Genomic DNA, 18,730 nt, shown 5'->3' on the forward strand with positions numbered 1-18,730 from the left:
GGCAGGATAGCTGCCAGCCTGGCCACCAAAGGCCACATGCAAACCCAGGAGCAGGTTAGCATGAAAGTCAAGTTCATCCGACGAGACCCCCCAACTTTGACCCTGAGCTTCCCCTCCTCCTTCTTCCCTTGCTTCCCCCTTCCAGCTCCCTCCTCCCAGGTTTCCCCCTCCCCTTTCCCACCCTCTCTCTTCCCCTCTCCCACCTCCTTTTCCCAGTCTCCCCAGATGTTCATCTCTCCCCTCCCCCAGTTTTGTTCAATAAACCCAGTTTTTATTTTTAAACATATGTGTCTTTTATTTTATATCAGGAAGGGGGCTAGGGAGGGGTAAGTGGAAGGACATAAGGGAGGAATGGGGTACGAGCCCCCAGTGAGGAGGACCGGGGAGGCTCTGAGGGCTCCTCGGGGTGGACACTCTCCCTCAGGGCCTCCTGGATCCTGACAGCCCCCCAATGGACCCTCCTGGATGGCAGCCTGCAGCAAGTGCAGCCAGGCTGATGGCAACGACCCCACGAGATGCACCAGCGTGCCCTGGGGCAGCTCTGGCTCCATGTGGCCGAGTGCTGTGGTGTCCCGAGTGCGGGCACTCAGGGCACTCTGAGACAGGACTGCTTTGCTGTCCCTCATCGAGATAGACAAGCAAGCGGGGAACCCTGAGAACTGTCTGTCTGGGGTGGGGGTAGGGTCCCTTTAAGCACGGAGCTCAGTTAGCCTCAGGCAGCAGCCCCACACACTAAGTTCTAACCTGATGCAGGTTCACCTGCCACAGGAAATCCTACCCCTGGAGGTAGTACTTCGGGGGTGAAGGTGGACACATGACCGGAAGTAAAGGATGTCATGTGACCCCTCTAAGACCTTGTCCTACCATTCTCTACCAATAGGGATAGGTTTGGGCCCCACAGGGGCAACTATACTGCAATTGCATTAACCTACCTTACATTGTATTAACTTGGGGGACGAAGGCCGGGGGTGCCTCTATTTCAGTGGTTCTCAAACTTTTTGGCCTGTGAACCACCTGGCTCACAGTAAGCCTTTCCGCGGACCACCAATTGCTAATGGAAACATACCATTAATTACACCTGAGCCATTTTGCTAGTGCTTCAGCTAGGGAGAACGGTTTAATTTAAATTATAAAACCAATTAAGCATTTTAACTTTCTCATGTTAGTTTATCAAACTGCATTTTAAATAATGTAAAATAGTAATTTGTGTCCAACACAAAAGATTTCAATGTTTTCTTTATTTATGGCAGGAGTGGGGAAATGTCTCTGAGTTTGGGGCCACTGACGCGCAAAAAAAAAAAAAAAATCAGTTGGGGACCACACAAATGAGAAGCAAAAAATACTCCAAAAGCCACGAACTCTCACTGCTGTGGTCCCCAACTGAGACACCTCACTCTTCTGATGTTCCAGCCCCATGGGGCGAGGGGAAGGGACAGGGAGGACTGAGATTCAGGCCTTCCATAGATCAGATTTACTTTTCTGGGGTTCCAGAGTTAGTTAGGCTCTGGGGTGGGGACAAAAATGAGGGGTTCAATGTGCAGGACAGGGCTGCCAGAGTGTGGAATAGGGATCAGGTGCAAGATCTGGGTGGGAGGTGGGGTCTAAAAGCAGACGGGGGGTAGAGTTTTTTGCCAGAAGGGAGGGTGCAGGCGCAGGATGGAGGTGCGGTGTCTGGCCAGGAGGCAGAGTGCAGGAGCAAGGGAGGGTGTTGGAGCAGGCTGGGCTGTGGAGTCTTGGCGGGGAAAGGAAAGCAAGTAAGGGGGATTGGGGTATGGGGGCCTGGGCATGAGGGGGGGATGCTTACCTGGCTTTGCACCCCCTTGCAGTGGGGAAGGCCTCTGGACAGCACGGTGGGAAGGGGGAAGTAGCTCAGCCCTCCCCGCACACACAGTGGGGATCCCAGCGCAGCTGTGAGGTTGCAGTACCAGCTCTAGCTCCCCACTCGGAGGGCATGGGTGTGTGTGTGAAGAAACCCTGACCTTTCTCGGCAGACCAGGCTCACTGCTGTTCCCCCATCAGGAGAGGGACAGAGAGCGGCAGTGCACGGAGCACACCTGCTGAGCCCAAGCATGACCCACCACGCTGCGCCCCAGCTGGGCTCTGTGCGGTCCCTGCCGGGGCTGAGGCAGCAGCTCCAAGGCGCAGAAGTCCGGGAGCAGCTCTGCCAGGTTATGCCTTGGACCCACTCAGCCCCCGCAGCAGCAGCTGCTGTACCAACAAGTGGCTTGGAGGAGGTGGCACAGCCAGATCGGGAGCTCCACGTGCCAGAGGCAGTCCTGCAGGGGGAGGGAGGAGGCTGTGCAGTGGTGGGCCAGTGGGTGGCAGAGTGACTGGAAACCACGTGCCATAGGAATCTGGCCTGGCTGCCTGCCGGCAAAGCTCCAGTGGAGATACCTATGTGCTCTGCGGAGTGGAAGGGGGGCGGGGAGAAGAGGAGGCTGTTGCTGCTGTGCTAGGGGGAAATGGCAGTGCACAGAGTCATTTCTCAGTCGCTTCTGCCCCACACGCCAGTGTCTCCATTAAGGAGTGAAATGTCCAGCAGGGCTTTCCGGGAAATTTCCCTACTTGATGGGGACACTGGGAAAGAGTATTTAAAATTGGGACAGTCCCGTAAAATCTGGGACGTATGGTCGGTATATGTGGAAGCAGTAGCATGGACTGGAAACCTATACTTTTAAAAACATTTGAACTATTTGTTTGCAGGAACCTCTTTGCTGACTCAAAACAGGTCTTGTAAAATTTCGGCCTTCAATAGTAGGTTCTATTTTATGCGTTTGACTCTTTACTAGTAATTTTTCTGCACTCCACGTGCCAGGGTCTGATTGCTATGCTAGTTCCACGGGCCACACTTTGTAAAACAAAGCCCTAATTCAAGGAGTGCAGATTCTCAAAAGTTGAGATCATGAATTATAATGATAATTATTCTTTCCCATATCAGAAGTCAGTAACTGCTGGATCCTTCCAAGTGCTGCTCTTTAACCTTCAGTTTTTTGAGATGGACATGGATCTCAATGCGGTTGTCAAGAATATCTCTAATTTATTTATTCTGAAAAAAGTTCCATGTTCTGATTCTGCCTTGCTGTCTGCATTAGTGATTTTAGATGTCCCATGAGCATTTTGGCGCGCGCGCACACGCACACACACACACACACACACGCACACACACACACACACACACACACACACACACACACGATGCTGAAACCTGTCATGTTATTGGACTTTAATGTGAATAGGCAGATCATTGTTGCACCCGCATGTGTTTGCCGCAAATTCAGTGTGAAGTGGGAAAGGGGGGGATGTCAAATGAAAGCTTATGCTCTGCTGACCCTGTCTAGGCTACTCATGTATTTGTACAATCTGTGTGTGTAAAGTTATGAATATGGGCTTTGTATTGATATTTTAAATGTTTTCTGCCGGGAGGGGCGGATGCTTAATACTGCATGAACAATGACTCCTAAGGGTTGCCAATTGACACCTGGGGAGCACACAGTGGCCCCTTGCCTGAGAAGGACACAGCTGGGAGTACATGGCTCCTTGCCTAAAAGAGACAGAAACTGGTTTGTGGCTCATGTGATCAGCCCATTTTGGGAGGCACCAGCACCTAGAACAGGAATGGACTTTCCCTCCGCATGGGTAAAATTATAGAAGCATCACGAGGATGCCTCCATATAATCATAGAACCATAGAGCTGGAAGAGACCTCAGGAGGTCATCAAGTCCAGCCCCCTGCTCTAGGCAGGACCAATCCCAACTAAATCAACCCAGCCAGGGCTTTGTCAAGCCGAGACCTAAACACCTCCTCCTAATGCACCCTAATATGCCATTAGCCTTCTTGGCTACAATGGCACACTGTTGACTCATATCCAGCTTCTCATCCACTGTAACCTCGAGGTCCTTTTCTGTAGAACTGCTACTTAGCTGGTTGGTCCCCAGCCTGTAAGAATGCTTGGGATTCTTCTGTCCCAAATGCAGGACTCTGCACTGGTCTTTGTTGAACCACATCAGATTTCTTGTGGCCCAATCCTCCAATTTGTCTAAGTCACTCTGGACTCTATCCCTTCCCTCAAGCGTATCTACCTCTCCCCCTAACTTAGTGTTATCTGCAAACTTGCTGAGGGTGCAATCCATCCCCTTATCCAGGTCATTAATAAAGATATTGAACAAAACCGGTCCTAGAACCGAACCTTGGGGCACTCTGCTAGAAACCGACTACCATCCTGACATCGAGCCGTTGATCACTACCCGCTGGGCCCGGCCTTCTAGCCAGCTTTCTATCCATCTTACCGTCCATTTATCCAATCCACATTCCCTTAACTTGCTGGCAAGAATATTGTGGGAGACCGTATCAAAAGCCTTGCTAAAGTCAAGGTATATCACATCCACTGACTTTCCCATGTCCACAGAGCCAGTTACCTAATCATAGAAGCTAATCAGAGTGGACAGGCACGAATTGCCCTTTGTGAATCCATGCTGACTATTCCCGATCACTTTCCTCTCTTCCAAGTGCCTCAAAATGGATTCCTTAAGGATCCCTTCCACGATTTTTCCAGGAACCGAGGTAAGACTGACTGGCCTGGACTTCCCTGGATCGTCCTTCTTCCCTTTTTTAAATATGGGTATGACATTTGCGTTTTTCCAATCATCCGGGATCTCTCCCGATCTCCACGACTTTTCAAAGATAATGGCCAAAGGCTCCTCAATGACATTTGCTATCTCCCTCAGCACTCCTCAGATGCATTAAGTTCGGGCCCATGGATTTGTGTACCTTTAGCTTTTCTAAATAGTTTCTAACCTGTTCTTTACCCACCAAGGGCTGTCCATTTTCATCCCATCTTGCGTCACTTAGTGCATTAATTTGGGAGCCGACCTTGTCCATGAATACAGAGGCAAAGAAAGCATTGAGTACTTCAGCTTTCCCCACATCATCTGTCACTAGGTTACCTCCTTCATCCAGTAAGGGCCCCGCACTCTCTCTGATCACCTTCTTCTTGTTAACATGCCTGTAGAAACATTTCTTGTTATCCTTCACATCCTTTTCCAGTCGCAATTCCAAATGAGCTTTCACCTTCCTGATAACCCCACGGCATTCTCGAGCTATACATTTATACCCCTCCCTGGTCATTTGTCCAAGTTTCCACTTTTTTGTAAGTTTCCTTTTTGTGCTTAAGTTCACCAAGGATTTCCCCAGTCTCCTACCAGGTTTGTCCCTCTTGCTACGCGTCGGGATGGTTTCTTTCTGTGCCTTCAATAAGGCTTCTTTAAAATATTGCCAGCTGTCCTGGACTCCTTTCCCCTTCACGTTAGCATCTCAGGGGATTCTGCCCATTAGGTCTCTGAGGGAGTCAAGACTCCTACATCTTGTCTTCACTCCTGCACTTCACTCTAGAACCACACTGGTAAGGACAGAGGGCCCAGAAAGATTCGTGGAGCTATCCTGATATAGGCTATACACCAGAGACTTTTAAGCTTGCAGTTTGTTACATCTCTGCTAAGAGCCTGTGTCAAGAACTTAGTGACTGATGTGTGTAATGTATTCTCTTTAACAATCTCACTCTCAACCTTTTCTTTCTTTTATTAATAAACCTTTAGATTTTAGTTTCTAAAGGACTGGCTCAGCATGCTCTTTTAGGTAAGATCCGAGGTATAAATTGACCTGGGATGGTGACTGGTCCTTTGGGATTGGGAGAACCTGTTCAGAGTTGGTGAGATTGGGTTTTATAACTTCTCACCTGTGTCAGAGATAGCGCTGGCTGTGCCACAGGGAACACTGGGGTATCTAAGGGGTTTTGCTTGTGAGACTTCTTGCTGGCTAGGATGGCAGCTGAAGTGCTCTGTGTAACTGTTTTGGTGCCTTATAGGGAAGAACTCCAGTCTTAGGGTATCAGTAGCCCTGGTTTTAAGCAATTCACCCTGGTCCGACACTTCCTGCAGTGCCCATACCCAACCTGGCATATTACACAACCCTTTGCAATTATAGGTTAAAAGTCGCTTTGCCTTTCTGAACAGAAGAGATCGTTGCAGGTTGAAAAGCGAGCAGCCACTTTATGGGCCATACATTTATTGTGATGGATGAGCCACCTACCAGAAAAAAATCTTGAGTTGGTAATAGCACGCTGCACAGCTCTGCTAAATAGGTCATTCAACATGCCAGGTCTCTGGATATTACTGGGGAGTGAGAAAACATTATTTCTCCACTTCAATGTGCCTGTCTTTTTTCTTGTCATGTGGAACTAACCTTTCATGCTTAGTACTATTACTAATTTATTAGCCTTTTAAATGCCTAAATTGCTGTACTGTCTGTGGACTACATCTTAATGCTTGCTGAAGCAAAGAGTGCTCTGGAAATGTGAGTGTGTAAAGCAATAAACCAGATGGGAGAACAGTTCTCTGTACCTCTGCGTTTGCTACAGTGAGAACAAACAATCATTTTCTGAAGCAGAGAAGAGCCAGTGGTATATGACTGTTACAATTAAACAGTGACTCTTGAAAGTGATGATTAAATAAAAAAGGTGCTTAGTGCATTTCTATTAAAATCAGTTAAAAGAGAAAGCAATTTTCTTGCCATTCAGTTTAAATGACTACAGCACAAATTGCTGTTGTACAGTGCAATTCCGTAAGTCCGGTCTGTTGCAACCTGATTGACTATTTCTGCCAATGTGATGGGACTATTTCTTGAATAGTTAGGGTCTTATTTTCTAAGGGCATGACCACACTACCTGATGGATTGACGGGAAGTGATTGATCCAGCAGGGGTCGATTTATCGTGTCTAGTACAGACATGATAAACTGACCTCCGATTTCTCTCCCATCGACTCCGATACTTCACCATAATGAGAAGTGCTGGTGGAGTTGATGGGAGAGTGTCAGCTATCAACTTTCCACAGTGAAGACACTGCAGTAAGTAAATCAAAATATGTTGACTTCAGCTACCTTATTCACATAGCTGAAGTTATGTAACTTAGATTGATGGCCTACAGTAGTGTAGACTAGGCCTAAGAAATGAACCTGTAATTTAGCAGTTTTACCTCTACAATAGAACACAATGAGAAGCATAAAAATCTTCTGCCAGCGAAGCTTGATCAAATGCCCACTGAAGTCACTTAATTAAAAACATGTTGGATCGGGGTATAATACCTAAGAGCATAAAAATCTAGTTAGTGCCTAGGAATGAAGCACAGGAAATCCCTACATCAGACTGAGTGTCTCAGCACTGCTCAAACCTAGTTCCTGAGTGTTGAGCAGCTAGCGACAGATATCATGCATGATCTGTTCTTCACAAACTTTTACTGCCAATCCGTTTGTATTTACTGGTGTCCCATGAACCCAAGAGAGATTTCTCCTGTACTGTGAAAGCCAATCTACATATCTTTCTTTATAAGCTTCATTAGGAAATTCAGCTCCTCTTTGCTTTTTCCCATTGCAAGAAAATCTTCAGGGCACAAATCTTCCCTTTCGACACTTAGTCCAAATACCAGGCTGTGTCCTGGGTAACTCCGCCAGTGAAAAGAATTCTCCCACCTTTACCATTGCTGGGCCCAGTGGGTACATAGGCATTCCACTTCCATTATTACAGCCCTGAATAGTAACCACTGCGGCTGTAACACAGAGGATCCATGTCTAAGTTATCCAGGTGGCCACACTTTTGGCCTTCCCCAGACTGCATCTCCTGGTCCCTAGGGATGAGCATGCAGGGAGCTTGGTTCTGCATTGCACTATGTGAATAGCAGAATTGCAATCCACTGTTTTGTCAGCCAAACATCCATATTGCTTTTGGTAATGCACAGCTCTGGCATTGCTCCAGAGAAGAAGTGTCGTCTCAGTAAGCTAGTTTAAGCTAGGGATGTAAGCAAGTAGTCGAGTACTCGATTACCCAATAAGCCTATGCTTATTAGGTAGTCGAGTTGAGTACTTAACTACTTGCTGTATCAGAGGCAGCAAGGGGAGGGAGGAAATAGGAGCTGGTGCTGGGAAGAGTCAGCTTAAAGGAGGCAGTGGGAGGCTGCCGCAAAGCAGCCTCTGTCTGTGGGGGGTCACGGTGGGGAAATGCTTCCCTCTCCCCCTGTTGACACGAGCTGCTCTTTGTCCACGGCCAAACCGGGCTGCCACAAACAGGGACTGCTGGACCAGGTGTGAGCCGCAATTGAACAGTCCTGGCTCATGCTGGACCAGGACCTCTGCGACTCTGCAATTTAAATGTAGTAAGAGCCAGGCAGGTGCACAGGCAGCCCGGATCTTACTAGATTTAAACTGCAGAGCTGCAGCAGAGGTAGCTCCTGGACCAGTGCAAGCCAGCACAGAGCACCTTTCCTTATCGACTAATCATTTAGTTGATACAAATTGTATTGACTACATGATTAATCAATTACCCGCCTCTAAAGAGCCTTAGTTTAAGCAAAAAGCAAAATGTAGGTTTCAACACGGCATGAATTGTATTAGCTTGTCCCCTGAAAATGCCTTCTAGCATTTCTTCTCTGGTCCCAGAACCATCCTGGTTCCGCCCAGGTTCTAGAGCGGAGTTTTCAGCTCTGTACTTGCTATTCATGGCACATTGCAGGTACCAAGGTGAGAATTACAAAAAGATGGTAAGATAACAATCTTGAACCTAAACTGGATTTTTACTGGGCTTTCTCTCTCAGATTGGGTGGCATTTGTAGGCCCATTCTATCCTCTCCCAACTTTTCCCCAGGTGAGTCACTTCCGCTACATCTTGTACTTTGCTGACTGCCTTAACAGCACTAGAAAGCCCTAATTCTCTCTGTGCAGCATCTTGTACAAGCTATTGTTGCCAGAATGATACTAGGCCCAATAAGCCACCAGTCTGTTCTGGCTGGGCAATTCCTATTTTACTATACGCATTGAGCTCTCTTTTTTCCTAAGGCTCAATTGTCTTTAAAACATCACGGCAGTCTTTCAGTAACTTCAGATGAGATGCCTTAGGTGCAGCTACAGAAAAAAAATCCATTTCAGCTGTAAAACCATTTCAGTTAATGCTTCATAATCTATAAATCACTGTTATTAGATTTCTCTATGCAAATCAAATGTGTATGAGCCTCATCAATCTTTAGAAATATCTCCATAACGATTAAATTTTTGCAGTTGCAATGTGAATTAAAGGATCTGTTAACTTATTTTCCAGCTACATCTTTATATCTAATTCATTTTCAGATGGAGTGTTCTTTGAAGTGACTAATGAATAGTGAGTTTTATTGATTGATTATAAAATGAGCAGGCGGGTTTAAAAGAAAAAAAGAGAGCTGTGAACATAAAATCACTGTCAAGCTTTATTAACCTTCCCCCTATTAAAATTCTAAACTGAGTAAGAAAGAGGCGCAGATATTAACATACTGCTTTTGTTGAGTACAATTTATTTATTTCACATCTATAAATTCCTCTTAGTTGGTCCATGTCCCATCAGCCTGGCCTCTGACCTAGATCTTTGTACATTGGGGAATGAACTTCACCTTGGAAATCTTTGAAGAAGTAATCATTTGGCTTCCATTGGACCGTAAAACACAGCCTTATATATTGTGCAAAGGAACAGATACTCTGTGCTCCAAATCTACAGGTAGCTTTTACCAAGCCACCATTAAGGAACAGCCACAGCTTTTATTGCAAATTTAGTTAATCTGCACTGTCCTGATAATATCATGACTAAATTTGGGATTGGTATTTGGCACATGGACTATGTGGGGGGTTCTCAATCACTTTCCCCCTAGGAATGGTAAAAATTAGACCAAGCACCTTACCCGTTTCCTCAGATTGCAGGTGAGTGTCAGATTCCTCGAGAAGGAGTTTGCAAAAGCTGTATAGAAGTCCAGAACTTTCAGCAAGGCTTCTCGTTTAATAATATGTAAATCGCAGTATGTCAATGCTCGGACATTGGCACACGCATGGGCCAAAGTGGTTTCCTTCCAGAAGATATCACCAAACACATCACCTTTGCCTGAAAAAGAGCAGGACATATTTATTAAACCATACACATACACTGCTCTTCAGCAAACGAATTATCTGCTCCCTCAAATTTTCTTCAGTTCCCAATTATTCTGAATTTAGCCCATATTTTAAAGGTATTCAGGCACTGCTCTGTCCAAATAAATTTAGGAGCCTAAGTCTCTTTGATTGAGACTTAGGGCACCATCTTCATTTGCCACACCAGGGATCAATGTTCTGGTATTCGATTTAGTGGGTCTAGTATAGACCCGTAAATCGAATTCTGAGGGCAGCTTTGGCCAGTGTCTGTACTCCTTACAGTTGCAAGGAGTAAGGGAAGCCTATAGGAGTATTTACTTCATAGGTCTCCCACAGTGAGGACAGCACCAAGCTCAGCTTAAGATAAGCAGACTCCAGCTATGTATTCTATGTAGCTGAAGTTGCATACCTTAAACCAACCTTCAAGGTCTAGGGTAGACCTGGTATTAGGTTCCTAAGTGCCTAAGTCACTTTTGAAAATAAACCTTATTAATCTCCTTTTAAAAACTGGTTGGGAGGTGTTTGAAAATTTTACCCTTAAGCATATGTTAAAGTTATGCACATGCTTCAGTGCTTTGCTGAATCTGGGTCTTACTGAAGTATCTAACAATAAAAGCTGATCAAACTATTAATTGAGAATAATATTTGCTAAAAAAAATTAACTTTTTGACTAGCAAATCATTCAAATATAGATCCTGATTTACACGAATTAACTTGCTGTTCATCTGCATTCACTAAATAGTTCTGACAAATAATTTTCTAACTATTTGTTGCCCGTAACTACTTGCATTAATTGGGCATCTGTTTCTATTCCCTAATTGAATAACATTTTATTTCTAATAGGAGACTAACAAATGGTAAATAATGTGTAATGAGCTTGTGTGGTATGTTTTCACCCATACAATCATCTGCTCTAAAATGTGTGAAATTTTAGAAATTTGTGAACATTCTCAAGAACTTCTAATGGTTATTCCAATGAAAATTTGACCCACAAGTAAACTGAATATCACACTTATATTTAGTAGTATTTGACAATATGATTAGCTGCTATTTGACCAGCTCAGCTAACAATTAGATTAAGGGATTTTTCTAGATTAAATATTATATATATTACAGTATTATCCCAAAATGCAATCAGGATGAATCTCTTACTTGGATGGTCATTTTATAAAGAGCTTGTTCCTGCCTTGAAGACTTTACAATTTAGATTAAGACAAAAGTAAATATCTGATTATTTTCAGGTACTTTTTAACAGTTCTATAGAATCATATAACCATAGAGCTGGAAAAGACCTAAGAAGGTCATCAAGTCCAGCCCCCTGCTCTAGGCAGGACCAATCCCAACTAAATCAACCCAGCCAGGGCTTTGTCAAGCCGAGACTTAAACACCTCTAGGGATGAAGACTCCACTACTTCCCTAGGTAACCCATTCCAGTGCTTCACCACTCTCCTAGTGAAATAGTTTTTCTAATATCCAACCTGGACCTCTCCCACCACAACTTGAGACCATTGCTCCTTGTTCTGCCATCTGTCACTACTGAGAACAGCCTCTCTCCATCCTCTTTGGAACCTCCCTTCAGGAAGTTGAAGGCTGCTATCAAATCCCCCCTCACTCTTTGCTTCTGCAGACTAAACAGACCCAACTCCCTCAGCCTCTCCTCATAGGTCATATGTTCCAGCCCCCTAATCATTTTGGTTGCCCTCTGCTGGACCCTCTCCAATGCGTCCACATCCTTTTTGTAGTGAAGGGTCCAGAACTGGATACAATACTCCAGGTGTGGCCTCACCAGAGCCAAATAAAGGGGAATAATGACATCTCTGGATCTGCTGGCAATGCTCCTCCTAATGCAACCTAATATGCCATTAGCCTTCTTGGCTACAATGGCACACTGTTGACTCATATCCAGCTTCTCATCCACTGTAACCTCCAGGTCCTTTTCTGTAGAACTGCTACTTAGCTGGTTGGTCCCCAGCCTGTAACAATGCTTGGGATTCTTCCGTCCCAAGTGCAGGACTCTATACTTGTCCTTGTTGAACCTCATCAGATTTCTTGTGGCCCAATCCTCCAATTTGTCTAAGTCACTCTGGACCCTATCTCTGCCTTCAGGCATATCTACCTCTCCCCTTAGCTTAGTGTCATCTGCAAACTTGCTGAGGGTGCAATCCATCCCCTCATCCAGGTAATTAATAAAGATATTGAACAAAACTGGTCCTAGAACCGAACCTTGGGGCACTCTGCTAGAAACCGACCGCCATCCTGACATCGAGCCATTGATCACTACCCGCTTGGCCCGGCCTTCTAGCCAGCTTTCTATCCATCTTACCGTCCATTTATCCAATCCACATTCCCTTAACTTGCTGGCAAGAATATTGTGAGAGACCGTATCAAAAGCCTTGCTAAAGTCAAGGTATATCACATCCACTGACTTTCCCATATCCACAGAGCCAGTTACCTCATCATAGAAGCTAATCAGATTAGTCAGGCATGACTTGCCCTTTGTGAATCAATGCTGACTATTCCCGATCACCTTCCTCTCTTCCAAGTGCCTCAAAATGGATTCCTTAAGGATGCCTTCCATGATTTTTCCAGGACTGACTGGCCTATAATGCCCTGGATCATCCTTCTTCCCTTTTTTAAAGATGGGCATGACATTTGCCTTTTTCCAAACGTCCGGGATCTCTCCCGATCTCCACGATTTTTCAAAGATAATGGACAAAGGCTCCTCAATGACATTTGCCAACTCCCTCAGTACTCCATAACATGGAGCCAGTGTTATCTCACTTCAGTATATATAAAATGCCTACAAAGCTGGGTTTGTTCAAAGATATTGGTAGAGCCCTATAAACTCATGGATATCTGCTTTATATCTTTAGGTATCTGCATCTGCAGATGTGAATGAGGATATCCGTGACTCATTTTTGTGGACAAAGATACAAATTTTGTATCTAGAACACTGCAAATTTGCAGATATCCACTTTATATCCCCCCTGAAGATACCCACTTTGGTCAATGAGGATATCCTCAGATCATTTTTGCAGATGTGGATGCAGATGCAGATGCAGATACCATTTTTGTATCTGTGCAGGACTCCAGCTATTAAGAAGGTTGTGGCTAAAACTATTTTATTTGGATGTTGCAAAATTAAGTGACAGGTACATATCACATTCTGGGGCATCAGCTCCTCACTCAAGTGGATTCTGTCACAAAAAGGAATTTTCACTATTTTTAGCAGATGGGGTTTCCCTAAGGAGATTTCACCTGACCAAGGGTCAAATTTCACACCTCAGCTATTCAGGAACTTATGGAAGTTGGGTGGGGCAGAACAATTAAAAGCCATTCCACATCACCCAGAGACAAACGGTCTGGTGGAGAGGTTCAATGGAATTCCAAAATCTAGGCTGGGAATGAAATAAGAGAACCTGAAGCTGGAATGAGATCACAGATGGAATGTTACCCTATTTACTATTCACTTATAGGGAAGTGCCCCAAGAGTTGGCAGGGGTTCCCCATTTGATTTTCTATACTGAAGAGAAGTGAAGGGACTCCTAGATCGTATATATAAGACTCCTGAGAAGGGGACACTGATGCATAAGTAAGTGGTCATAATGGAAATGGTTGAGACTAACCTCAGGAACAGTAAAAAACAAAAAGTGTGGCATGGCCAAGATACTAGTAAATGTTCTTTGGAATGGGACAATAACATGCAGAAATCTTGGGAAGGACTTTTTGGGGTGGCAGAAGAGGTGAGTGAAGAAGATACCGGCAATGTTAAAAGGCGTCATGGTAATAGTATCCCACAGATGGTGCATGTAAACAGACTTAAAGCTTCTAAGAGCTGGGAAACTATGGTCAACACAAGCTGTTGTGTAGAAAGAGACACTGAGGCACACTATCTCACTGATTGATGGCTGAATGCCAGACTGAGTCACCTCTGGACAGCATCGATTTCTGTGGTGAGTTAACATCAGTGGAAAACGCAGAGGCGTTATCTGTACTGAAAGAACACAGTCAAATGTTTTCTAACATCCCAGGGAAGACTCACAGTCCAGCTCATCAGGTCCTACTGTACCATTAGGAAGGTGTAAGAGCCAATTTGTGCAGAAATACAAAGCATGCTGGACCAGGGCTGCTGTTATACACAGACATCAAGGCTATGCACCTTGTTTGGGTGTTTGTGACCCGTCTAAGTTGGGAGCTAGCCTCTGTCAGAAGCTGGAAATGGGCAACAAAGTTGGGATACTTGATTCCCTGTTCTGTTCATTCCCTCTGGGGTACCTGGTATTGACCACTGTTAGAAGACAGGATTCTAGGCTAGATGGACCTTTGGTCTGACCCGGTATGGCCATTCTTATGTAACCCAACAGTGGTGTGGACTGTACCATGGAATGAGATAGTCCAGTTTTGCACACATGTGCGCACACACACACGTGTGTTTCAATGCCATAGTTAGAACCATGTGCCATGACAAATCTCAAGGTTAAAATATTTGCTCATATTTACTGTATACCAGAGAAATATAGATCTGCAGACCTGCTCACCCCTCCTCAAAAATGGGTTAGAGAAGGAGGATGAGAATGATCAATAGGTTGGAGAAAAAATTTTCTCATGAAATATTATTTAAAAAAACTGGGGATTGCTTACCTTCGAAAGGAGATAAATAAATGAGGAAACGATAAAAGTACATGAAATTCTGAGGGGAAAAGAAGGCAGATGGGGAACGTCTGTTCTCGCTGACTCAGCATAAAAATAAGACGACATACATGTTATGTCTAGACTGCAGGCTTCTTTCGGAAGAAGCATTTCCAGAAGAGATCTTCCGAAAAACTTCTTCCAAAAGAGCGCGTCCACTTGACAAAGCACATCAAAAAAGCGATCTGCTTTTTCGAAAGAAAGCATCCGCACTGAATGGACAATATCTTGCATTTAAACTGGGATTACAGTGTGCTTTTTTCTCTTTCCTTTTCTTCCAAAAGAACTCCCTCTTCTCCATCCACTCACACCTTTTTCTGAAAGAGCTCTTTCGGAAAAAGTCTTCTTCGTTGTAGAAAGAGGTTTACCGATGTCGGAAAAACCCCTCTGTTCTTTCTATTTTCTTTCGAAAGAACGTGATTGCAATGTGCATGTAATTGAAGTTTTTTTAGAAAAACGGCTGTTTTTCCTGAAAAAACTCTGTTGTGTAGACATACCTTCAGTGATACCAAAGAGTGAGAAATGCCAAACAGGTAGAAGCTACAATAGCAAGGAAATGACAAGGAGAAATATACACACTTGATAAATATGCCCCATGCTCCAGAGGAAGGCGAAAAACCCCCAAGGCTTCTGCCAATCTGATCTGGGGGAAAATTCCTTCTAGACCCCAAATCCAGCAAGCAATTTGACCCCGAGCATGTGAGTAACACATACCAGCCAGGGCTCTAAGACAGAGGATCCTTGGCATTCTCTCCATTGATTTAAATAGCCCTTAGATGGGGACCCGGTGAGGTTTTATTTGATAGTTTGGAGACTATTTCCCCAAGAGAAGGTGATAGAGCACGTATCATGTCTTTTAGTGCCCACTCTCTCAAATATATGAAACATATTCTAAAGGTACTTTGCAGCATTGTTTTATGAACTACATACGCTAACCAAATTGACCATATCATTGTTCCAGGTGATCTGGGATTTTATTTCTGTCTTTGTACTGTCTATGGCACTGTATGTAAATAATATTCTTCACTAGATCTTCGTAAAACATGAATAGAAATTTCTCTCTGGAGAAAGGTAAAAAATTGCTGATAGTCTCTATTTTACAGAAATACGTAAAAAAATTTCAATAAAATCAATGTCTACAATCTCGGAATCATCTCTTCTAATGAAGATTATAAAGGCTTTCTTACTGAGTCTGGTTTTCAAAGGATTTACTTAAAAAAAAAAATCCTTGAGGGCAAATAGGGAATACATAATCCAGCTAATGTATTGTATAAAATGACATGGCATAAACTAAATGCTTATTGCAGAACATTCACGAGTAATTTATCACTTATCTAATGCACTGATTTTAAAGTGCCCTTTCTTTAGTTAATTGTCCTTGTTCATAAAATCAATTCTGTTTCATACACACAGAGCACAATTACAAAATTTACTGAAAACAGACCATTTTTAAAACATGTACAGCATTGCTTAATTTATTTTTTCTTTGTGATGTGCACTTGTAAAAATCGGAGTTTAGCTTTGTGCAATTACAGCCTGTGGTTGAAAATAAGCAATATTGTTGAATTGCCTCTTATCATTCTCCTTCCACAGTGCAAGGGAAATGTTTCTTTTCTTTCTAAATGCAAGGTAATATTACCCAACAAATGAAAGGTGAAAGGATAAAAGCAGATGATGTTTTCTTGTAGCACCTGTGTAAGACTCTGAATGTTAAATAACATACCGAAGTTCCTATATAAATTAATTATCCTTCTGAGAAATGAACAAATATTCATGATGTTTTTTGATGTTCTGTTAAATAGAAGACAGCAGTGGGATCATCAAATAGATGCTGAATCACTACAAATATCTAGAGCAGGGTGGGCAATAATTTTTGATGGATGGGGGGCACTCCAAGAATAGGGAAAATGGTCAAGGGGTGCAGGAGAGGGTGGAGTGTGGGAGAGAGTTTGGGTGAAGGAGGCAATTGTGACTTGGGGAAGGGGAGTAGGGTTCAGGAAAGGGTAGAGGGGTTTGGACTGTGACCTAGGGCAGGAGGAGGTTGTAATTTGGGACAGGGGACTGGGGTGTACGAGGGGATGCAGGGGCTGGGTTGTGATCTGGGGCAGGGAATTGAAGTGCAGGATCTGGATTGGGTATGGATGCAGAAGGGGGTGCAGTGGTATGGATTGTGACCTAGGAGGGTATATGGGTGCAGGAGGGGGCCAGAGGGTTTGGGTTAAGTGAGGTAGGGGGGCAGTGGAATAGGGTGCCAGAGGCAGGCTCTGGCTGGGAGACTTACCTGCTGGACTCCCAGCCAGCGGCCTTCTCAAGCAGACTCCCTGTCTGCCCCACCCCTGCACTGGCTGCAGGGACCGTGTGGTTTTTGAACAGCTACGAGCCTGAGGGAAGGGGTGGGAGGGTGCTTTGCAAGCTGCCTGTTAACAGCAGGCAGCTCCCATTGGCTGGAAACTGGCCAATGGGATTGTGCTGTTGACAAGAGCAGCACCTCAAGCTGCTCCTCCCTTCCTCCAAGGAAGGTATTTTGCTTAGGCCTCATCTAGGGATATAAGCAAGTAGTTAACTACCCGCATAAGCGTATCGGGTAGTTGAGTGGAGTACTCGACTACTCCCTTCTTCATCCCCCCATACTGCCTTCGTGGTGCTGCCTGCCCCCCCCCCCCCCCCCCATGTCTCCATCAGAAGCAGCTGGGGGTAGATGGGAAGGCTGCTCTGGCAGCAGCCCCCCACTGGGATGCCTGCAGACAGGGGCTGCTGCCCCTAAGTAGTTCCTGTTTGTGGCAGCCCGGGCTGGCCGTGGGCAGGGTCTGATCCAGCCACGAACAGGGGCTGCTGAACTAAGCAGTCGCGGCTCATGCCAGTCCAGGACTGCTGCACCTCTGCATTTTAAATGTAGTAAAAGCTGCCAGGCTCTTATTACATTTAAAATGCAGAGCCACAGCATAGGTGACTCCTGGTGACTCTTACTACCTTTAAAATGCAGAGCTGCAGCAGTCCAGAGCCGGCGCGAGCCAGAACTTGTTAGTCTCGGCTCAAGCTGGCTCCTGGAGCTACCCCTGCTATGGCTCTGCAGAGCAGCCTTTGATATCAACTACACGATTAGCCAAATAACTGCTCTTTAACATCCTTAGCCTGATCTACAGCAATTCATTTATTCATGAGTCCCTTCATGTTACCATACTACCTTTTGAGTCAAATGGCAGTGTGGTAACTTGAAGTAAGGAAGGATCTAAAGGACAGATACAAAAGGTAATGTTGACATTTTGCACTTTATGGATGGTGCATGTTTCTTTGAACACAAAAACTAATAGGACCATTAACTCCCTTGGCATGGCAAGCACATGGTGATACTATGCTGTGTTCAGACAGAATGAAAACAAGAACGAATAGCGCAGGACTTTTCTGAAGTAGGTATTTTTTCCAAATATTTGAAAGAAGCTGCACTTGCTATATCAGCCAAATTTATTAACAAATACAATGGGTAATGTCAAACAACAAGGCAATGTCCTGCAACACAATATATTTTTACCCATCAGGAAACACTCAGAAACTAATCATATATTATATTTTATCTCCAGTTCACTGATGCCTATTAGAAACTGCTTAGTAAACAATGGCAAATATGAATATATTTCTCTTTAACTTGCCTTTCATATATTATTGAAAAGGATAATTTAGCTGGTTGAAATTTTCAAATATAAGTGTGCAAACAGCATTCAGCTAAGTTATGCAAGCAAATATGCATTTACAGAGTGCAATTTGGGTATCTAGGCAGGAATGCATTGTAGAGATATATCAAAATGGTGTTGCAAAATGGCTGTTTGCAGATATCTGCAGGGTATACATTTTTAAAACCTGTCTCCACAGTTAGGCTTTGACCAAGACTCCTTTAAGAACTTATGCACGTATGATGTTATTAAAGAATAGCTGTTCAGGGATAAATCCATTTGTGCACACTCTTACTTTGGAATGAGAATTCCTTTCTCTTATTAAACTTAATCCACTTGGGAAACTGAATGAACTAAACAAGGTATATAAAAGGTGGAGAAAAAGGTACTTTTGATCTGAAA

The 18,730-nt window shown here is 44.3% G+C and overlaps 1 protein-coding gene across 1 annotated transcript in view; it reads right to left on the bottom strand.

Annotated features, from left to right (window-relative positions):
* The window catches only part of KCNH5 (potassium voltage-gated channel subfamily H member 5), a 235,023-nt gene that overhangs the window by 42,001 nt on the left and 174,292 nt on the right, over nucleotides 1–18,730 (bottom strand). The window contains exon 10 of the mRNA XM_075926373.1: nucleotides 9,749–9,945. Coding sequence (XP_075782488.1) covers nucleotides 9,749–9,945 — 197 coding nt within the window. The remainder of the gene's footprint in view (nucleotides 1–9,748; nucleotides 9,946–18,730) is intronic.

This window comes from Pelodiscus sinensis, chromosome 4 (genome assembly GCF_049634645.1).
Source record: "Pelodiscus sinensis isolate JC-2024 chromosome 4, ASM4963464v1, whole genome shotgun sequence".
Classification (NCBI taxonomy): domain Eukaryota; kingdom Metazoa; phylum Chordata; order Testudines; family Trionychidae; genus Pelodiscus; species Pelodiscus sinensis.